The sequence below is a fragment of the Rhizophagus irregularis genome, chromosome 13 (genome assembly GCF_026210795.1).
Source record: "Rhizophagus irregularis chromosome 13, complete sequence".
Lineage (NCBI taxonomy): Eukaryota > Fungi > Glomeromycota > Glomeromycetes > Glomerales > Glomeraceae > Rhizophagus > Rhizophagus irregularis.
The window spans coordinates 312,586-336,633 of NC_089441.1; the positions used below are offsets into that span (position 1 = coordinate 312,586).

General features: G+C 27.3%; 5 protein-coding genes across 6 annotated transcripts; 3 read left to right on the top strand and 2 right to left on the bottom strand.

Moving 5' to 3' along the window:
- Positions 1-4,426: 4,426 nt before the first annotated feature.
- Positions 4,427-7,790, top strand: OCT59_004711 (uncharacterized protein; the record flags this gene model as incomplete). The annotated part of the gene is made up of 14 exons (XM_066137877.1): positions 4,427-4,525; positions 4,630-4,797; positions 4,873-5,096; positions 5,159-5,375; positions 5,440-5,509; positions 5,590-5,844; positions 5,917-6,114; positions 6,197-6,358; positions 6,428-6,698; positions 6,767-6,897; positions 6,978-7,152; positions 7,218-7,339; positions 7,402-7,449; positions 7,519-7,790. 14 exons carry the CDS (start codon positions 4,427-4,429, stop codon positions 7,788-7,790), a joined length of 2,412 nt encoding a protein of 803 aa, XP_065997075.1.
- A 938-nt stretch (positions 7,791-8,728) lies between these two features.
- Positions 8,729-10,995, bottom strand: OCT59_004712 (uncharacterized protein; the record flags this gene model as incomplete). 2 transcript variants are annotated; one of them, XM_025329394.1, is made up of 7 exons in its annotated part: positions 8,729-8,773; positions 8,846-9,211; positions 9,291-9,431; positions 9,484-9,653; positions 9,714-10,040; positions 10,116-10,529; positions 10,647-10,995. In XM_025329394.1, the coding sequence occupies 7 exons, from the start codon at positions 10,993-10,995 to the stop codon at positions 8,729-8,731; spliced, it is 1,812 nt and encodes a 603-aa protein (XP_025170225.1). The 2 variants fall into 2 exon arrangements, with proteins under 2 accessions (XP_025170225.1, XP_065997076.1); XM_066137878.1 differs by lacking the exons at positions 10,116-10,529; positions 10,647-10,995 and having other exon boundaries at positions 9,714-9,735.
- A 580-nt stretch (positions 10,996-11,575) lies between these two features.
- OCT59_004713 (uncharacterized protein) lies at positions 11,576-12,136 on the bottom strand (the record flags this gene model as incomplete). Its single annotated transcript, XM_066137879.1, has 3 exons — positions 11,576-11,857; positions 11,911-11,999; positions 12,088-12,136. The coding sequence occupies 3 exons, from the start codon at positions 12,134-12,136 to the stop codon at positions 11,576-11,578; spliced, it is 420 nt and encodes a 139-aa protein (XP_065997077.1).
- Positions 12,137-18,552: 6,416 nt separating this feature from the next.
- Positions 18,553-19,905, top strand: OCT59_004714 (uncharacterized protein; the record flags this gene model as incomplete). The annotated part of the gene is made up of 1 exon (XM_025329395.2): positions 18,553-19,905. One exon carries the CDS (start codon positions 18,553-18,555, stop codon positions 19,903-19,905), a length of 1,353 nt encoding a protein of 450 aa, XP_025170226.1.
- Positions 19,906-21,880: 1,975 nt separating this feature from the next.
- Positions 21,881-23,418, top strand: OCT59_004715 (uncharacterized protein; the record flags this gene model as incomplete). Its single annotated transcript, XM_066137880.1, has 4 exons — positions 21,881-22,348; positions 22,441-22,579; positions 22,730-23,308; positions 23,378-23,418. The coding sequence occupies 4 exons, from the start codon at positions 21,881-21,883 to the stop codon at positions 23,416-23,418; spliced, it is 1,227 nt and encodes a 408-aa protein (XP_065997078.1).
- Positions 23,419-24,048: the final 630 nt, after the last annotated feature.

Below are 24,048 nucleotides of genomic sequence, written 5' to 3' on the forward strand. Positions count from 1 at the left end.
TTTAGTTCATTTTTTATTTAATTTCTTTCATTCAGGGACGTTATTGACATTACTTTTGCCGTTTTTTCCTTAGTGGCTTATTAGTTTATGTTTCTTTTGCTTTCTAAGTGACAAAATATAATTAATTTCTAAGTTATTGCAAGAATATTCAATACTTTTGTGTTTATTGTAATTTATCAATTCAAATTATTTTTATTTCATATTTATTGGGTAAAAATTTATAATTTTATTTATATAAAATAAAGTTCATATATTGTATATATAAAAATATACATTGCACATACAAAAGAACTTAAAGCTCACCAATTCCTCTAACTAAGGCTTCAATATCAAAATCATCATGCTGTGGAGACAATACGACAGCTTGCACTCTTTGGCTGATACTTTGGTCATCTTCATATTCTTGATCTATATCAAAAATTTGAGATTCAAGTTCTACCTCTTCTGTAATATTTAACATATATAATGTAGATTGATCTACTTCCGTATCAACTATATTCTCTTCATCAAAAATATTAAAGTCAGCCTCTGTAATTTCTTCTAATTCATCCCCAATTTCCATAATAGAATCAATTATTTGAGTATGCAACTGATCCTCAGAAATATCTATTGCATAATAGGATAATTCTTGCTTAGCATTTGTAATATAATAGGTATGTAATTTACACATTCCTTCTACTCTCTCTAGAGCTAAATTAGTACGCCTTTGACCATAAAACCACCCAAGAATTGAAAAAGAACGTTCACAAGATGCACTATGTGGAGTTATAGCAAAAAGTCTAAGTGCTAAAGCTTGTAATTCATCTGAATCCTGAATTGTTTCCCACCAGACAAGTGGATTATTTGAATTAGAAAATGACAGATTAAATGGCGCTCTTTTAACTTTATATTTTCGTATTTGATCAATGATTCTTTTACATGAAGCTTGGTCATGACCCATGTCTTTCCAAATTTGGCCTGCTTTAATACAAATAGCATTAAATTTTTCTTGATTCATACCCTTTCCTAAAAATAAATAAATGCTATTAATTATAACTTCATTTAAAATATTGAATTGTTATTTGAATTTTGTCTTACCACGATACTGAGGATGCAAAAAAAATGCTAAAAGATTCGTGTCATCAGTGAATTCATTCCAGCGCTCATTAAATTTTTCTATACAATAATATTTAAATTGTATATTTTGAATTGGTAAACGATAAATTGCACCTGCCAATGATACTAAATGAATATAACAGTCAGCAAGAGTTGAGGTTCTTGATTCCAAACATCCTACAGAAACTTTAAGAGGATGAAGAATAGTTGCAATAATTTTGCAATTTTCAAAAAAACTTCGATCAGTAAGAATATCTTTAACCCGACTTTTAATTTCACTTTCATGGATTGAAAGAACCTAAGTAAATAATAAAAACTTAATATTATTTACGTATTCTTATATATATTAGTAAAAAAGTGCATTTTTATATATATAAATTAAAAATTTACCCTTGCAAAAGCTAGTTCAAGTCTTGCAACTGAATTGACACAATCCCACATAGTGGACCAACGAGTTTTTGTATGACTTTTTAATCCTCCTCCTTTAATTTCTAAAACTTGAATGGCATCTTTTAGAAATTGGCACATGGCATGAGATTTTACAAAATACTGGTGAATAATGCCTACTTTTCGTATTGTTTCCACTACAAATATATGTTTGCATAAATCCTTTGTAATTAAATTAATTGAATGGGCTATACATCGAATATTTAGAATATGGGGATATCTTTCACAAAGAATTCTACGAGCAACACGAGCATCTGGTGCATTATCAGAAACTACTGCAGCCAATTTTTCTGGGCCAATCTTCTCTACAACTTTGATAATTTCATCACCAAGAAATGCACCAGTATGATGAGCAATATTAGAATAATCCTTAGATAACCAAAGGTATTCCTTACGTTCTTCAGTAATTAAACAATAATCATAAATGGATTGGCCAGAAGAATTGGTCCACCCATCAAAAGCTATGGTAAGATTAATTTCATTTTCAATGATTCTTGATACTTTGACATCAATTCTGGCAATCTCTTGAGCCAAAAAAGTATTAGATAAGATCCAACGAGTTGGAAGTGTATAAGTAGCACGCAAAACTTTCATAAATTCTTGGAAAAAAGGATGCTCAATGAGAGAAAATGGTAAATTACAGCATACAAACAACTTTACTAATGCTTTACTAATTTGAATTTCCTTATCTAATGAAGTAGGAAAATTTTCATTATCCTCATCAACATCTGTTTGTGATGTTTTTCTCCTGGTCATTGATGTTGAATTGATATTCTCATCTGAATCTTCTTGATCAATTAAAAGTAATGTTAAAACCTTGATTTTGGTGTCAGAATCAACTTTTTGACAATTATATGCAATATGCTTTTTAAGTCTTAGTGGTTTAGCAGTAGCCCAATAATACCCACAAAACGAGCATGTTGCTGCGTAATATCCTCTAGATACTTGTGCTCCTTTTTCAAAATATTCCCATATTTTGCCAGCTGGACGCCCACCTTTCTTTCTAGTATCAGTAGATCCTTCATTAGATGACATTTTAATTATTTAGTACTAATTTTACAAAAGGGACGAAAATTAAAAAGGTATGAAAGGTATAAAGAAGATAAAACTGTGTGGGAGTTTTTAATCACATATAACGCACCGTTTTGTACTAAGATTAAAAAAAGAAATCATACTCATTAATTGAGTTTCTATATTAGCATAGTTGTTTATTTAATGCAGTAATTGTTTGTTTGTTTTAGATAGATCTGTTGTACAATATACATTTAGAATAATTAAATTTATGTCCGAATTATTAACTTAATTTTGAATATTTTGAATAAAAAAAAAAATAAAAAAAAATAAAAAAAAATAATAAAGTAAAAAAATAAGTATTAACAAAGAAGAATGCAAAAATCCCTAAATCAAAAGAGATAAAATCCTATACCTACCCTATATCAGTTTTTCCTTTGGATTAACTGAAACGCTAAAAATGCAAGGAAAAATATTAATAAAATATGTAATGAAAAAAAAAATGGAGGATCAAAGGAACTTACAATTAGTCTCCAAAGATGATCAAGTTCCAAGTATCCGTCACTAAAAAAAATAAAAAGAACATCAATAACTTCCCTAAACAGAAAAGAAAAAAAATGAAGAAACGAACAAAAGAAAAAAAACTCACCATTAGTCTCCAGAAAGTCCAAAGAAGATATCACTAAAGAAAAAACGGCAAATGGAACGTCAATGACGTCTCTAAATGAAAAGAGGATGAAAAAAATGGACGAAAGAAAAAAGTCTTCACATTTATCTTCAAAAAGTCTAAAGAAGTCACTACTAAGAAAAACAGTAGAATGAACGTCAATAACATCCCAAACAAAAAGAAACCGAAAAACTGAATAAAAAAAATATAGATTTACCATTTGGTCTCCAAAAAGTCCAAGAAGCAGTTACTAAAGATAAAAAGTAAAAGAAATGCCAATAACTCTCTTAATGAAAAGAAAATAAAAATAATAACACGAAAAATAGAATAAAAGAAATAAAACTCACATTAGTTTCCAAAAAGTCAAGAAACGTTGTTGAAAGAAAAAAAAAGCAACAAGGAACGTCAATAACGTCCCTAAATTAATAGAAACAAAAAAAAACTCCATTAGTCATCATTTAACACAGCCATGCGTGCTAAAAATTGACTTACCGGACTCAAAAAGATCATCGGACTGAACACCGTAAAGCATAACCTATTTCGGAACATATAAAAAAGTTTCGTCCGGATCTACATATTCCGGACCTAATTTCGGATTTCGGCTCGATTTTCGGATTTCGGCTTGGGTTTCGAACCTGAGTTTTGGACTTTCGGATTCGGCCATATTTTCGGAAAGTTGCGACAACATGTATAGTTTATGCATACGGATCAAAATACTACAGGATAGTACAGAGTACTTTTATAAATTCTGTAATAATCATCAAATATAAATATTGTATATTAAATAAATAATCGCTATACTAGAATATAATTCGGATAAAGGTTGTATGATTAAAAAGGTACTAGAAAGGGTATATAGCAAACATGTATTGTATGGTTAGCTTTGTATGTATTGTATTATTAAAACTTTTTAATGTATGTAATGTATGGTTTTTTCTAATTATGTATGTATTGTATGATAAATATGGTAATTTTGATTTAATGCCACACATTTTATTTCCAAATTTAACTATTTACACATTTTTCATAATGATTGTGTACTGGCTAATACAATTCAACGCGTATTACTATAATCTTTCTTTTCTTTTTATTAAAAATTAAATATTTTTACGTCTATTACTACTTTTTCATTTAAAAATAAATATTGCTATCGCGTTTTTATTACCTTTACTTTCATTTAAAAATATTTCTATTACATTTATAACTATGTCTAAAGTAAATCCTGTTGTTCTTTCAGATATTGAGACTATATCTGATGACGAAACTATATCTGAAAATGAATATTCTGAATTAATGGATGAACAGGTTTGCTCTTTTATTATGTTTTTATTTTATATTAAATAAAGTCAGGTTTAGTATGACTATTTGAATATGATTTCTGGGTTTCTGAAATTTTAATATCTGTTTAGGATGCTAATGAAGATGCAGAACAGATAGCATTCTTCACAAAATACCTTTCAGTTTCAGAGGTTATACATTCAGCCTTTCCTATTGAATATCCTAAAACTTCACCACAAGGAATAGCCACAGTATTTAATGTTACTGGCTGGGCAAACCCAATGGCTTGTTTCAATGATGTAAGTATTTTTCACTATTAAAAATTTTCGCCATTAATTAATAACTTTGCTGCTTGTATTTTTGTTATTTATTAGATCCAATATTCTAATAATGGAGCGGGAGGATCAATTTCAATCCAAAATTGTCCTTATTTTGTAGTACCAGTAAAGAAAGATGTGCGAAAATGTCAAGGTATCAAACATTGTTCCTTTGCAGATCCAGATTTTATTAATGAGCAGCATAACGAAGTTGATATGGAATCAGAAATGTTTATCAAATTAAACCAACATCAGCACAATAAAAAGACTAAAACCTACACGTAAGTTTATATAATTATTTGTTTTTAAAAAAAAATTTAACATTTTTATTGCATATTATTAGATTTTTTCTTGCTGCAAAATCAACAGCTTGTAAATATAAATCTAACAATCAACTTTGCGATGGCCAAGCAAAATTAAGAAGAATTATTAAAAATGGAGATGAAGAGTATATTATTGGATGTGACAAATGGGTTAGAGGGGAAAAATGGCATCGCTATATTAAAGTTCCAGGGGAGATTGACTTGGAATTATTACGAGATATTTTTCAAGGACGAGTTGTAAGTATTTTATATGTTTTATTATTAATTTATGTGATACTATTAATTGTAATAATGAATTTAGATTGACGAGAATAATAATGAAAATCAATGCTGCACCATAGTTTCACGTGCTTCAAGAATAAGTTTATGTGGTAAAATTAATTTTAATTAATTAATATATAAAAAAATATATATAATTATATAATGAATTTAACTAATTTATTTTATCAAGAATTTCCACATATTCAAGATGGTCAAGTTATGCGAGGAACTATAATTGAGCGAAAATGCAATGTGCAGTTCATTAAATTTATTCCATATGATTTGGCTGCATGTCCCTATATTGCATTAGTATGTATAGGTACGCACAATCATCCACCACCACCACCAGAACGCACACCAGTGGGTATTAAGGATGAGCTGCAAGCAATGATCCAAAACATTATTGCTTCGGATGATAGTGTAACTTCACGCTCAATAATAGCAGGTGATTTTCTTTAATACTTTTTATTTATATTAATAATAATTTATAACATATATTTCATTTCATTTTAAATAGGAAATAGTAGCATTAAAGCAACTTTTGATAAAGATACTTTATCAGAAGTACATGCATCACTAAACAATGTGGATAAACTTAGATCTCTTGTTGCTAAATGCTATAAAAATATGCATCCCTATGGGCAGGGAAACTTAGGAGTTATGTATAGTGTTCAGTGTAAAAAATTTGATATGCATAACTATGTGCGTCGTATAGGTAAGTATTAGTATATGTTGTACTTTACTGGAATTTTTTACATACTGTATAATTATAATTTATTATTAATTATTTTTTATAGAGCAATTTGAAGATGGCCAAACTTTAATTTTATGCATGCTTGATTTCCAAGCAAAAGCATTGCAAAATTTAAAGTGTTTTCAAATTGATTTAACATTCAAGAGAGTGCATGGGGATATTAACGAATTTGAAATCAATTCATATGATGAAACTCATAAATTAAGTAAATATTTTAATTATAAATTCGTTACTTATCTTTCTATTACAAAAAATTAACTTTATACTTTTTTAGTTTTATCCTATTGTCGTATTTATACCAATATATTTACAGCTGATGCATACCAACGCCTATTCACTCAACTTTTTGAGGTGGTTGAAAATTTAAGTGAAATACCAGTAAAATTTTATCACATTGATGGTACAGGTTGGGAATGCATTCTTGGAGACCTTGACGCAGGTCAAGCAAAAGGATTAGGATTGGCTTTAGCAAAAAGAGATCCTAGCAAAAACTGGGAAGAACATCTAACATACATTTTTAAATCATGCTTGGTCCATTTTAATCGGTAAAAAATTTTTAAATTATAAACTTTGATATATAAAAATTTAACATATTAATACATTTTATTTTTAGTAATTTGATAGCTAAAAAATTTGATAATGAAGTATATCTATTAGCAAAATCCATTCCAACTAAATCTAGTGCTGAAGAAGTTTATGGATGTTTTGAAAAATTAGAATCATATAATAATCAACGTATAATGGGTAAATAATATTAATATAATTCATAAAAATTTAATTTTTTTAGTTTCATAATTTAATAATATTAAATACTCATATAATAGATTGGACTCAATATTATCGTCAACCCTATGTTTTGGCATCTTTAAATAAGCACATCTCAAATATGGAAAATGAAATTTGGGATCACCATGGAAATAATACTAATGTAGCTGAAGCAGCGCATGCTCAAGCCAACCGTGAGGGAAAGCAATTGAAACTTATTACAGCAATTATGAGGTTAGTGTTAATTATTATTATATATTTCAACTAGCATATTTTTTTAATTTTTAAATTCTTTTTAGAGGCAGACGGCTTGATGAAAGACTCTTTAAGACAGCTGAAATTAATGACAAATTTGGGATTCCATATACTAGAAGGGATAAAAGTGTGATTAAACGGAAGGCAAAAGCTATGACACGAAAAGGTAAATAATAATAATAAATATAATTTAACCATTTATTCTAAAAATTAATATTAATTCAATAGATACTAATAAAAGAAGTCAAAAGGAGACTTCTAATAAGGAATTAAAAAGTAAGCTTATCAATATAATATTCTTGTTTATTTATTAATTAATCATTTAATTTCTTTTAATTATATTAGAAAAAGTACCATTACAGGATGTAACTAATAGAGAGAAGCTGGAAAAAAACGGAAAAAGAAAGGCGTCCACAAGTGAAAATACCTCAAAAGCCAAAAGAAGTAGAATTGATATTAATGAAAGTGATAGTGAACGAGAAATTTCAAAATTAGAAATAGAAGAACGTAAGATGAAATTGGCAGAAAGACGTACAGCAGATCGTAAAGCCCAAGCAGAGATCGAAAAACTAGAATTGGAAAATCTTAAATTGCGCAAAGAACTTAATCTTGACTAATGTAATATTGAATATTACTAGGCTTTTTTATCATATCTATATAATCTATATAAATAAATTTAATTCCTTATGAGTGAATATTGTCATATCTTTGTAAATGTTTGTGTTATCACTAGAATTACATTAAAAAATATTAATTTTATTTATAATACTTCAAAATTTTTTTTTTTTGCAAATCCTAATCTTATGTATGGCGAAAATAAGTATGCCATACATAGCATACGTTCATTTTTAATATCCATACATGTATGGATACAATAAAAGCATACATAAGCATACAATACATACAACGTCAAGCATACACTACATGTTTTATAATCACCTTACTAGAAACCCTATTAATTTCATAGAAAAGTCTCTAATTTCATACAAAAAAGCAAATACATTTCATACAATTTTTTAAATTTCTGCAATAATAGTATAATACTGTCCATACTCCATAGGTTATCATATTAATAGATAAACCTTTTTATTCTTAGAGCTGCGTTCCGTTACCTGTTTACTCAGATATACACGGAACTAATCCATGTTCCCTGTCACACATCTAAATAAAAATCTATAATAATTTCAAAATCTATAAAAACGGTCATATTCATGATTATAAATTTGTTATGACAATAATGTTATGTGGCTTCAAACTTAATAATTTTAATAAATGACAATAGTAAAAATGAAAAACTCTTATTTGGATCAATTTATATTACATATTGGTCAACACATATAGAGTAAAAAAAATTCTAATAGCAGCTATACGAATGATTTATTAATATATGTTTTGAAATTCATGTGCAAGAAATATTTCTATTTTTTCTTGGATAAGAATCAAATTTTATTATATTATTAATTATTGTATCCCAATTCCCAATTTTGCTTTAATCATAAAATCTTTATAATTATATATTATAGCTAGTGTCAAATTATAATTTCAGTAAAACAAATTATGCAATTCCAACTTGATTCAACCATGAACTTTCTGGCAAATACTGAAATTTTTTAAAACTTATTAAGATGTATTACAAATAAAAAACAAGTATATTTTATCAGTGAATAATTACCTCCATAAAAATATTTATAATGTCTTTAAGTGCATTCGAAGCAGTTGGTCTATTTTTTGGTTTTTTGTCTTGACACTTCGATGCAAATTCTTTAAGTTGTTTAGGCTTATTTTCGATATAACATGAATCAATTAAATGACCAACCCCCCATATATCAACTTTCTTATTATGTCTGCTAGTTAGTGTTTCAGGAGCATGTCCGGTTTCAGAAAAGTTTTTTAAAGGTTTTTTTACGACGCCTTTTCTTTCAGAACCAAAAGTTGCGTAATCAAAATCAATTAAAATAAATTTATCATTATGTAGAACAATATTTGGCCACCGGACGTCTCTATGCAATATTGGTTTTGGTTTAATATTATGCATTTCCTAGTTGAACATGAACATATTCTAAATGAATATTTGTTTATATAATAGCAATTGAGAATACATCACACCAAAACTCTACCTTAAGACATGTTAGAATACAAATTAATGCTCTCAATAGTTCATTGAGATCTTCGGGTTTTCGTTGTAATCCGCGTGGTTCCAAATGAACAGAATGCGAAGAGCAATGTTCCAATTTATCGGTAAACCTAACATTATTTTGCTATATAAATTGTTAGAATGTAACTTATAAAGAGTAAGTTTATTCCACTTACAGATAAAGTTGCATAAATTTCTTTTAAATGGACAACCGATCGTTCTTCTTTAAATATTTTCTTAACATGATACCCAAGTTCAACAATAGTTCCATTTTCTCGACGCAATGTAAGAAAATCTGGTGTATCTCTTGCGGGGCATAAATTTACTATAATAGGCAATAAACGACCTAAATAATAATACAAATCAGCGCTTTATGGAAATAATTTTAACTACAAAAGGTACTTACAAATATTCCGAAGGAGATTCATGGCGCGAAGCCTTTCCGAAAGTTCTCTTAAATTAAAATCGCCAAGTGTTTCAGATTTAACTTCCGGACGTGTTCTCTTATTATTTGACCAAATATTCTTTGATTCAGACTCAGTCAAAAGAACAAAAGTGACAATTTGACCAATAGCATAATACGCAAAGAGGTATGGAGCATCCCCATAGGTCCATTCTTTGAATTTATCAGTTAATTCTTTTGAAACATCTGCTGTAGAATTTTCCGCTTTTTCTTCTCCACGAAAAGGACAAATATTTCTCACTAGTATAACCAAGTCGGGGCGATTGCGACCTGTAAATTTTTTGTCAATATACAATATATTTCTATTCTTATTCTCTAAAAACAATTAACCATTCTTAAATTTACCTGTCGATGTTTTTTTGTTAGTATTTCGATCGAAAGCCATTGTTTCCAAACCAACAACACCTTTTCCAAGTGTTAATATCGTATTTTTAATAATATCGTCCCAAAAACCATGAAATGAGTCTTCGTTCTTTCCAACTGAAGAAGGAAAAATTAAACGTCCTATAAGTTTTGTAAATAACCCGGTACAATCCTTCTTTGTACTTTTTTCAAAATAAGTATCTCGTTCTTCTTCAGATATACATCCATTACCCTTAGTATGCATCAGAGAAAAGTTAGCAGGAGAAAGTGGTATTTTCACATCAGGTTTTTGATTAAGGAAATTCCTAATAGAAGTCTTATCGGGCAATTTACTAGGGGGTTTAACTAATTCTTTTACTATATCATCAGATATATCTTTTACTTCAGTAGATGTCTCTAAAGATAATGAAATATTGTAAATTTAACGAAACAACAGATATCAAAAATCAAGCCAGGACCAATTTTGTCACTACAAATTCCTTGTTCAAGAGGCAAACCATTGGGGACACTTACCAGTGGGGACTATGAAGATATGAATGTAATTTGTCTTAGGTTTTTTATCATCATTAAAATATTCTTTAAGTACATACGCAGGTTCCATCATCGTGCCCATTTTTTTAATCTCATCTTCGGAATAAATTGTATCTTTAAAGCTCTTAAGGTCGAGTTCGACTTTCCAAATATCCATTTTGGTCAACCCTTGAAGTTCTTTTTCATCAAGGAGAAGTTTTTTAAAGTTTGCAACGGTCAAAACATCAGAGTTGACTCGAACACCATTGATTTCAGAGTATTTGCCAATACACATAGTGATAACTTCATTAGAAGTTCGTCCTAGTTCCAAACAGTTTAATGATAATAACATTTTGTTTCTGTAAAAGCGATAAGTTCTTTAGAAAAGGTTTCAAGATAATTTGAGAAAGTTTGAGAGAAGTTTAAGATATACTGTATATATACTTTATATACTTTTTCTGGATACATCGTGACTGATATACTCTTGCATAAACTTTTGGTGGCTTGTTGTGACGTAATACAGTAAAAAATTAATAAGCATAGTAAAAAAAGTAATTTATCAGTGGTTTTATCATTACTCATTAGATTTTTGATTCTCCGACGAATTCTCAGGGTATTTATTAAAAAAGGTGAATTACGTTACGTAATTTTTTCAGTCGTACGAATGATAATGTGGCTTTTTGTGTGCAACACAGATCGGAAGAAAAATAAAACGTAGTAACTCTGTGCGATGTAAGATTTCTCACGTTATATGAACTCGTTTAGATGTAGCAATTAAGATACATCTAAAATAAATATTTTCGTTTACGACAATATCATTCATTCTACCTATATTTTCTTTTGTCATCTATGGTTTCATCCTACTATCACCATTTTCTAACGCCACCTTTCTTCCTTTTATCATTATCGCAATATCTTTTTCTATATATATATTAAACATTTCCCGTATTTAACTTTCGTCCTATATTGAATTCACAACCATTACAATCTTTAAGAAAAAGGGAATCAGAGATATCATTATCTTGTCCCATAACCTTACATTCAATTAAATGCTTCTCTACTTCATCATAAACTTTACTACGAGATTTTTTATTCATGATACTATACACCATATCTTCATTCTTTTTCCACGTAATAAATTCTTTATTTTTCTCTTTTTTTGAACTTTCTGGTAACTCTTTTCTTAATACCACTTTCTTATTATTCTCTTTTCTCTGAATTATAATGTTATCTTTAACTAAACGCGTACCTTTGTTATATCTCTTACTTTTTCACTTAACATTTTATACCATATCGGCTCATATCTCATTGATACATTTCTTTGTTTAAGAAAGTGACCCCATTTCATTACTCTATCTGTAAATGGTTATAAAACTTGCTCTAAAAATAGGACACCATTGTTCCTTAAACTAATTAAAACTTTCACCCAATATTCCTTCGATACCTCGATGTTTGCCAAATTGATCGTCTCTGATTTCATGATTACATAACATCTATATTTAACGGTAAGCAGTTGCAGGCAAATTTGCCTGCAATTTTAACGAAAATTCAGTTCTCATTTAACTTTTTAAAAAATAAAGCTATTATAACAAATTTTTTTTCCCTGATAGTTTAAATGACATATTATATGATGATAATCATTATATGTTTGAAAATCAAAATTAATTAGTTAAAAGGTTAGCATTTTTAATAACAACCGCGATCTTCAAACTTTTTGCAATTAATTTCGATGCATTCATCAGGATTTAATTGTAGCTATATGGTATCATAATACAATATGTAGAATTAGTCATGAAGAGCAACATTTATTATTTGAGCTTTTGAAATTATATGTAAATATTATATTAATATAATAAATTACTTACTATCTAAAATATTTGAATAATTTTTAAATAAAGAATTTAGTTAGTCTAAATTATATGTAAATATGATATAAATATAATAGAATTAAATAAATAACTTACTCTCTATATTATTGAATGAATAATTTTTAAATAAAGAATTTAGTTAGTTTAAATTATATGTAAATATTATATAAATATAATAGAATTAGTAAATATCTAATTCATTCTATGTACTTTTGCCTTCTTCATTACTTTGAGCCATTATTACTGAACAATTATATTCGAACTCTTCCTAAAAACAACAGGGTAAATATATGTTACTTTTTATTATACGCCATTATTAGAGTGTAATATGCAAAATGCAGATGATTGTAACCAGATTTTCTTGTAAAATGAAAAAGCAGTTTAAAAACTTCCCTTTAAAGAATCACGCCATTTAAAGATTAAAATTCCCTTTGAAAAGGGCTGACTATAAAAATTCTTACTAGTTATAAAGTTGCACCTTTTTTTTTTTATTCTGTAATTATCGATTTTTTTTCCGAAAAATTATGCGATCATGTAATCGCTGATCTTTTTTTTTATAATGCCAGCAGGATTATGTGACACCTTAAAATCATCTACTGGCATTATGCGTTTCCGATCAGAATTAAGATGCGTAGTAAATTTGCGCCGATCACTTGTTACCACTTTATGTATTGCTCGATTTACACAATTATTTATTCTTTTATGAGCCATAAAAATTCTTTTTTTGGGAAGAAATATGCGGAGACATCAAAATCAGCCAGATTATGGATACATGTTAGGATAGCACGCCTTCTTATTTTTCTTTTAATAGATGATAGTAAGTACAGAGTACTTTTATAAATTCTGTAATCGTCAAACATAAAGATTGTATATTAAATAAATAATCGTTATATTAGAATATAACTATAAAAATATATATATAATATACGAATTACGGATAAAGGTTGCATGGTTAAAAAGGTACTAAAAACTTTACAGAAAATCGATAGATTATAATCAGAAACCCTATTAATTTAATAGAAAAAGTCTCTAATTTCATACAATTTTTTAAATTTCTGTAATAATAGTATAATACTGTCCATAGGTTATCATAAAGTTGTCGAAATTATGATCTCATCAATGATTAATAGATAAATAAACTTATAAACCTATTTATTCTTGGAGCTGCGTTCTGTTACCGTTTACTCAGATATACACGGAACTAATCCATGCTCCACTAGTCCACTGTCACACCTCTAATAAAAATTTATAATAATTTCAAAATCTATAAAACGACCATATTTCATGATCATAAAATTTGTTATGATTATAAATCACAATAATGTTATGTGACTTCAAACTTAATAATTTTAATAAATGACAATAATAAAAATGAAAATCTCAGACTATTTTTCATGGATCTTCTATGGAATTCATAAAAATTTCATGGAATATAGCAAAAAAAAAAAATTATTTCCGTTGGCGCGGCAATAAGTTTTATGGAGAGTTGGGAATAATAGGGTTTCCCTTCCCATGAAATAAATAATACTAATTCCCTGGAGCGTGTCAATCATTATTTTAACTATCTATATGAGACCGGAAATATAAAGTAAGCGAAGATTCCCGGTCATTTATAACGCTCGCAATTTTCAAAAATTAGTATGAAGGTAATCATGAGTACTTAGTGCGACAAGGAATTATTATATTTATAACTGCACAATTAAAATTTCAGATTTTTGTGGTTTATAGGTCATTACAAGACTTTTTTTTGGTGACATGCTTTGTTTATTAATTATTTAATATATATGAGTCCAACGAAAATAGATTGCCCCCTACTTAAATTCGCTACGCTTTTCGCCAATATTGTGGCTTAAGTCCATTGTTCTATCTTCTATTTAACTACTAAGATAGATATTATGTGTATGTAAAAAATTTAATTCGTGATCCACGAGTAAACTGCAAACGATCTGCAGAAAATGGGCGGCGTTAAATAAAAGAAGTTATTGAAAAAATTATTGTAAAAAACAAACTATTTGAAACTTTGGGATAAATATTATTAAAATATGTTGGTGTTGAATGGGTTTACATAAAGAGCACTATTTAGGAAATGAAAATCGGGTATCAGAAAAAAATTTACTAATGATCGACATAAATTTGCACCGAAATCATATAAATTTGACTCACGAGTTAATCTTAATAAAAAAAAATTTTTTTTTTAATTTTTATTACTCTTTTATGATTTTTACGTTCTTTTATCTAATCCTATCTAGATTTCTTATTGATTAAGATATTTGATTTGAAATGTAAATTCACTATTTTTTTTTCTTTTTCGTTCTTTTATATGACTTCATGAATTCGTTTATTCTTTTAGTTACCATCTAAATTCTCTCATTTTGGGAATTATTTGTTGTTATACGCTTCTTTTCTTTAATATACTTGTTGAAGAAAGTAATGATAGTGAAATGTTAATTGCGCTATCTTTCGGGGATTCTTTATTTTCATCTACAACGCAATCATCTTTTGTGATGATGACATCTATTACTGTCTTGTTTGTATCACCTGATGATTTAATCAAAGAATCCAATAATGATTTTGTATTGTTCGTTGTGTTACCTTTTATCTCTTCTTTATTATTATCTTAATTATTAATAATTTTAGATAATTCTCTAACTTTCCAGATGTGCTCTACGTATTCTTCTATTATCAATCCTAATGAATTTTACATACATTACATCGTATTTTTTCGAGTATATAGTAAAGACGACATGATATAATAAGTAAGGTATTATTAATTATGTACAGCCAGTACAGGTGCGATGGGTCATGGGTACGACGGCAATCGTACCGAAATACCATAGGAATTACAATATCACATGAAAAAAATATTTTAGGTATTATATTTTATTAGGTGCGTGATTTCGTACCGTACCTATAAGTTTAGTTGTACTATTTATACAATATATATCTTCCAATAAAATTGGCAAATGGAGAAAGCATACCGGTTAAAGTTTCATACCTAAAAAACAATAAAGTACAATACTGTAACAAATACGCAAAAACATACCGTAACCAAACGATAACACCTATTTTTTCATAATACTGATTCGCAAATCTCGTTCCTTTTTGTTTTCTAATTATTATACTTCCTTAATTGTTCGTCTTTGTGGTAAAATCCATTCGCTTTTATATCATCTACCTACAATACACAAAAAAAAAAATTTTTATACTATTTATCTGCTGCTTACCATTTAGTATTTAAATAATTTCTTAATTTTGATCCTTTTTTACCTGTCCATTTCTACTCTTTTGTATATCATAAAAACATGACATCACACGTTTTTGTTTTCCAGAAAATTATTAATATCTCGGATCTTTCGTTGCCTGATACGCAATCGAATCTCTCATTTGTGTTTCGTTCTGAATATTGACCTCTTGATCTTCGCCCAGTAAATCTGTTACGTAATTGGCCGACATTATGGGCTCTTTAACTGAATTATAGGAATTTGGCCGGCGCTAAGAAAATTCAACATGTGACATTTAATATAGGATTTTAAGGCGATACTAGACTGGTCCTTTGATCTGATTTCTTGTCAATTTTTCTATACTTTCTTTATTTCTTCTTATTTTATCGTTTTCTGCAAAATGATTTGTTACTTCTTCTTGATCATACTTTCCTTTTTTTCTTCGTGTTGCTTGATCCTTTAATACGACTGTTGCAACCAATTCGAAGGTCAAAATATCGTTATAACTATATACCATTTTTTCATAACTTTTTTGCTAAAAGTTCTAGTGTTTCAGGGTTTAAACGAAAAAAACATTGCGGATTTGCAGTTTTTCCAATAACACTGTCGTGAACGTTTTCTTAAAAATAATTTTTCAATAAAAAAGGTCGGTTCGAAACTTACCCACTTTTGAGTGCCCAAGTGGATCCTCCAGAGTCCAGAGTAAATGAGAGTTAATTTTTACAAAAGTTTATTGTCAACAAAATGTTAGTAGCATAATCAACTTCAAACTTAACGTTAAAGGAAAAGAAAGAAAACAGCGTTAAATAAAGAAATAAAAAAAAAAAAAAATTTAACATTAAAGAGTCAGTTTTATAAATAGAATAAAAGTGAACGTTTCTAAAATTCATATCAAGAAAGTTGATTATATTATCACAATGAACGAAATGTGTTTTTTGAAAAAGTATTTTTAAAAATTACGTAAAAAACGTAAAAAGAATTTCTAATATGAAACGATTTCAAAATGTCCACATATATTCCATGTAAATGGTAAATATGAACATTTCAACTTTTATGGTTTAAATGAAAATATGACAATAACAAAAATGGTAAATATTTGTTACATTTTGTAAATGATTATAAAATGGGGGGGAGGGAGAACAAAGTTTCATGACAAACGATCTTCAAAATTACTGCTGTATCACGATTAATGACAAAAATATATTAACAATCAATAAAATAATATATAAATTTTTAAAAAACTTTCTAAATAAAGAAATTTTTATATCATTGTTCAGTATCTTTTATTATTTATTTATTTATTTATTTTTAAATATTATTAAACGATACATTATATCATTATATATTAAATGTTTAATTGTATTTACAGATTCGTCTTTTACATTTTTTACGTTCATTTTTTTCTTTTTGACGTTATTAACCGTTATTTCCCTTTTTAAAATATAATTAATTGTTTATTAGTAAGCTTTTTTACTCGTAATTTTTTAAAATCATTGTCTCCAAAAATGGTGGTGGTTATGATGGTTGTTATTCCTATATACGTGGTTATTCCTATATATGAAAATGATAAATCGATCGTCAACGTTTCATAATTTCGCTCCATCCCGCAATTTTTTAAAAAAAATTTTCTAATAAAATTTTAAAACCAGCTTAAAATTTTAACCCTTTTTGTTAAAAATTTTTTTTTGGTTAAAATTGAATATAATAAAATTCCTAGTTCTGGGGTTAAAATTGTTAATACATAAGAATATTAAGAATATCGTATGTTTCCTAAATAATTTTTTTAATAAATTTTCTATTTAAAATTATTTAAAATTTAGTAATAATGTAAAAAATAACACATGCTTCAATACATTATAAATATTTTTAGGTTATAACCATAATATCGATTTCTTTTTATCGATAACAAGATAATTTAAAAAATTATTATTAATTTAATATTATTCACTATTTTCAAAGAAACTATGTTCTTTATTTTCAAAGAAAATCTGTTCTTTAAGAACCGAAAATCGAAATAATAATAAATAATGATAAATATTCCAAAAATGTGTTATGTTGACATTTTTTTATTACTTCTATTTTTATACCTTTTTTTTCTCAAATATTAATTCAAGATTTCTTGTTTCGAGAATTTCCAAAATTTTTTTTATTAACAAATTATTTTTATCAAAGTCGTGTATCATACATGTAGTTTAATCGTTAAATACCTAAAATCGGTTATTACATTATTAAACTTTAATAATATTTTGAGGATAAAAATCCCTGGATAAATCCGTCAATGTAACGTGACACCATGCGTTTTATTTAATATTATTCTTTTTATCCCCGGATTGTCCTACATTACAAATTACATAAAGACTAAATTTCGTGGATCCTTGTATTTTAATTATTATCAATTAGGTTTCGTATAATTTTTTTTGGAGATAATTTAAGTTCTAAAAATAAATTTCATATAGTTTTAAACCAAGAATATGAATATTATTTCCAAAAAATTTTTGACAACAATTAAATTTCCAGCTAAGTCAATTTTTTATGATTTTTATAAGATTGAATATTTTAAAAAAAAGGTATAAATAGGATAGCCATGACTTTCAAAATTAAAACCAGAAAAAAAAAATATTTTCCAAAAAAAAAAAGATATCTTATATTTTTTGACGTTTGATACGTCTTAATATTCTTTCATTTTTTTTTTCTGGCGTTTGATACGTCTTATCATATTATTTATTGGAAATCAAAAAAATTTCAAAAAAACCAAAAAAAAAAATTTGCATTTTCCCATTCTTTCATATCGCACCTAAACAATAAAAAAAACTTTTAATCATGTCCAAATCAAAATCCATCCTAAGTTTAATTTTATTATTATTCTTGTTTCTTGAAATCGTTTACTCTTCAACTTTTAATATCGTTACGGATAAAAAAGAATTCAAACCATCAACCGAACTTTATGGTGTTTTCAGTCAAAGAGAAAAAGATCTTGAACTTGGAGGTTACCATAAAGCAGAAATTTATTTTAAAACTACCGTACCCTCAATAAATCCCGATCAAAGTGGCGTAAAAAGTGTCGATTGTAGCGATGGTAATAAGATTACTCTTAACCTAGATGACGGAAATGCTATCAAGAACGTTAATAATTGGCCAAATACCGTAATGTTAATGGTTTCCCATAAGTGGGACTGTTTTAAAAAGAATGAGACCCAATTTTTTTTGACAAAAAATAAATCTATCGATATACCTAATAAAAAAGTAACCTTTACTACGGAAAGTTGCGATGTTTCTGATTGGGCTAAAAATTTTGCCATTGACCTTACCTGGGTGGAAAGAAAAAGAAGTAGTAGACGTAATAGTATTAACAAAAGAATCCCACTTCCAACAATTGATAAAAGTGGTACATTGAATTTAAACGTTTTATTCGATGAAACAACAGGAAAATCATCAAAACCCAACCTTTCACTTTTTTCCAATTCCGATATTTCTGTATTATGTACAGATTGTTTTATGAAAGGTGAAGCCACAATTTCTGCTAAATTTGCTGGTAGTTTTTCTCTTTCCGGTGTAAAATTAGATGAAGCTACAGTTTCATTAAGTGGAAGTGCCTTAATGAATCTTGATCTTTTAGTAAATGGTACTATTGCAAGTACATTTAATTTTGATACCGAACTTATTTCTGTACCTTTACCCGGTTTTCCTGGTATACCAGGAATTTTCAGTCTTGGTCCTTCAATAGATCTTGTTGTTGCATCTAAAGTAGCTGCAAATATAACAGGTTCTCTTAGTTTTGGTGGTGATGTTGGTTTGCCAAGTTTTAACGCTAATGCTTCTTTTGTTGATATAACTAAACCAACATTTATACAATCAGGTTTTGTACCTGAATCAAATTTACATAAACCAAAATTTGGTATTTCTTCTGCTTCCGTTGATATTAATGGTTCAATTAAACCACAATTAGCTTTTGGTGTTGATGTACTTAAAGGAAAATTTGAAAAGAAAGTTGGTTTTCAAATCGTTGGTTCTCTTGATAATAATATTTCTTTTGGTAACAAAGCTGCTTGTACAAGAAAAACCCAACCCCGTCTTAAAACTGATATTAATGGTAATTTAGGTTTTTTTGTTAATGAAAAAGGTTTCCCTGTTGTGAATTTCCCTACCATAAATTTAATAGATAAATGTTTATAATAATAATTATTTTATAATATAGTATACTTTATTTACGCTCTCTTTTTTTTATAAAGTAGTGGTAGTAACATTTCCTACTGGATAGGCGATGAAACTCAAAATGAAAAATTATACTAAAAATACTTAATATTAGTCCTTTTTAAAAAAAATAAATAAGAAAAATAATTAAATTATAATAAGATCTTTAAAAAATTGTAATTTCACAGTCCTACAATAAATAAATAATTCAATAAAATAATTAAATAATAATTAAGATCTTTAAAATTATTACAGTATTTCAATAAAAAAATTTCATCAAATTTTTTAATAATCTTATTTTTTTTTTGGTAAAATAATTAAAAAAAATTTTATTTATATAAATAGAAATTTTAATTAAACACGACAGCACTTCGGATTTCGGAAGCTACAAAAATGTTTGTTGCATTCGCCGATCATAGGCGCCCTGCGTAGTGTTTCGATCCGTTGCCGGGTTCAACCGGATAAACCCGGATAATTTTTTTTTTTAGGTATCCGGATAATTACGGTTTTTACCCGGATAAATATCCGGATAAAAAATGGTCGGATTGACCCGGAATCCGGATAAAAAATAAAAAAAAATTTTAAAAAAATTTAAATCATAACATTTCATATATTTTCAGATGAGTTAAAATATTATATATGATTACTTTAAATATTTTTTTTTATTGTTTTAATTATTCGTTAACCACAAGGAAAAATTTTAAGTTATGTCACAAGATTTGTTACATAATTTGAATTTAATATATTAAATTCGCGGCATTTATTATTGATTTGTTTTCAGATATAATGTGTTCTGTGGGTGGTGTTATTCCATGCTTAACAACAGATCCATCATATTTATAACTTTTTGTACATTTTCTCCATTATCTGATATAAACTGACAATATGCACGTATTTCTCCATTTTCACTTTGTTTTCTAACAAAATATTCCCATACCCAACTCACTTTTGTTTGTGGTTTAGTCATTGTAGTAGTTAGTTTAAAGGGATTTGGATTATTTGATATTTGACTTGTTAATTCAAGTATAGTTAACTTATTTTACTAGCACTTATCATCCTTTATTTTCCAAGTGTCCTAGATAATTTTTTAGGTCATCCTCTTTTTAGTATTAGAGTAATTTCTGTAACTTCATCACTGGACTCTTCATTTTCACTTAGAGTAATATAATCTTGAACGTTACTGTTTTCCATAATTTTATGAATTATTTTCCACTATTCAAAAATATGTTTCAAGTGAAATTACAAAAAAATCCAAGAAAATGATTACAGTATTTATTTATTTTGGTTAGGGCTTAGGACTACATTAACTAACTGTACTTAAATTTATAAATAAAAAAATAAATGCTATAAATAAATTTTTATATCAATCCCACGAAATTTAATTGTCATAAATTTAATAAATGCCACGAATTTAGTAGTTAATTAAATGCCATATATTTAATTAATTAAATGCCACATTAAATTAAATGAATGCCACGAATTTTATTTATTAAAAATGATCTACAGTAAAAAAAATTTAAATAATTTTATCCGGATTTCGGTTTCTACCCGGATATATCCGGATTTTTATCCGAGTCGGATAATCCGGATAGAAACCGGATATTTTTTTTAATTTATCCGGATGACGGTTTCTGCCCGGATCGAAACACTAGCCCTGCGTACTTATATAAATACTGTGAATAAATTTTTTTTTTTTAAGTTTGTATATTTAAACTTGCATTTTTTTTTTAAAAAAAAATATTCAGATTTATAAATTTATGCTTTTGATGATTATTACCTGCTATTGTAATAAATTCGATTAAATTTAACGACGTTGTGGTGTAGTTTATGATCTACCAACTACCAAGTTCTACCGTCTAACTAATTTTGGAAATTAATTTCCTTATTAAAGTGACGCCTAAGCTAAAAAAAAACGCCCAATAATTCAATTTTTATTCTTGTAAAAAAAAAATTGAATATGAATAAGGAAAGTGAAACCCAAGTCCCAATAGAATCTGTATTTAATAATTTAAATATATCTAATAACTCGAAAATCATCAACCATAAAAATTGTTATAACGAAAAATTTAAAAGACCATGGTGTAAAGAATGTGTTCCTTCTTGTATAATTGAAGGATGGACTAGTGAAAATCATGATATTGATGAATTTATTAAGGATACAATTTATGATTCAAGATTACGTTATATTGATACTAATTATTATCCATTATTTCTTGAATGGGTACCATATGATAAATTTGAAGATATAAAACAAATTGGAGTGGGTGGATTTGCAAAAGTATATTCTGCGACATGGATTGATGGTCAAGTAAAATATAAAAGACAAGATGATGGAAGTTGGAAAAAAGTAAATTCTGAACCTATAAAAGTTGCTTTAAAAATGTTAAATGGATCACAAAATATGTCAGATGAATATTTAAATGAGGTAATATATATATATATATATGAATTTTTTTTTTTCGTTAAATAAATATGAAATATTTATTTACTAATAAATTAAATATTTTTAAAAAATAGCTTAAAACTCATTGGAAATTAAATAAATCTTATAAGAGTTTATTAACATTTTATGGAATGACTAAAGATCCTGAAACTAAAGAATTTATAATGATTACACAATTTGCAGAAAAAGGAAATTTGAGAAGTTTTCTTTCAAGTAATTTCAATAATATTTTATGGAAAGATAAATTATATTTATTATTTAAATTAATATTAGATCTTGATACTTTACATAAAAAAGGTTATTTTCATAAGGATTTTCATAGTGGAAATATATTATTGATTGATGATTGGTCTTATATTTCAGATTTTGGATTATCTGGTTCATCAAATGAACAAAAATCAGATAATAAAATATGTGGAGTATTACCATATATCGCTCCAGAAGTTTTGAATGGTGAACCATATACTTTGTCTTCTGATATTTATAGTTTTGGTGTAATTATGGCTGAATTATCATCTGGTAAACCTCCTTTTCATAAAAGAAAACATGATGCTACTTTAGCATTAGCAATATGTAATGGTCTCAGACCAGAATTTGGAAAAGGAACTCCTGAAGTTTATAAAAAATTAGCTTATAGTTGTATGAATTCCACTCCAAATCAAAGACCAACAGCAAATGATTTATCTGGTATATTAATTTTTTGGTATGATTGTATTCATAATGAAAGTTATAAAGAAAGAGAAAAATTCGGTTATAAAGTAAAAGATATTAAAGCAATGTTTGAAGAAGCTAATAAAGAAATACCAAATATTTCAACTTCATATGAGATGGACTCTGATGCTGCTTATACTAGTAGAGTATTTACATTTAATAATTTATCAAAATCTAATAATTCACCTATCGTTACTTCTTACTCAAATAGCAGTGAAGAAAATGATAAAGGTAATATTTTTTTATTATATAAATAATTAAATCTCTATAATTATTAATTTTATTATTTAAATTAAATAGATTGTCAAGATTCTCAATTATTTGATTTGGAGATTTCTTAAAAAGTAAGGGGAATTTTTAAAGTTTAAAATATAGTAGAATGTGTAGTCGTGCAATACGAAAGAATATTATTAATCATTAAGCATAAGACTAATTTTAACCCGGGATGATTTAACCTGGTAATTTTATATGAAAATTTATTAATTATAAAATCACATGGTCACGACTGTCTTAACATTTCACATATTATTTATTTGTTTATCAAAACATCACCTTTAACGTTTCGAACTTTGACCTTTTAACGCAGTATTTTTTTTAGCTTTATTTATTTGTTTGAATCACCGGGTGATCATTACCATTGGCCAGAATTATCAATTTTTACCGGCACTATATTTTTTTAATGCTGGTCGATTGTCATAATTTCAGTCACCGGTGATCATCACCCCAGTGATAGTTAGAAAAATTCTATTTGTTTTGTCTCTTACTAATTAACCATTTTCTTTCTTTTTTTTATGTAGGTTCTTTGGCATCTTAATAAACGGTAAGTTTCAGGTTTTTCAGAATTTCGGATATCTATTTTCTTTACAGCAACTAACCAGTCCTTTTTCTTTCTTTTTTGGTCGGGTTTCTTCTTGGGTTTCTTCTTGGGTCTCCTGGATTTCTTCTCGGGTTTATGCTTGTATTTCTTTGGG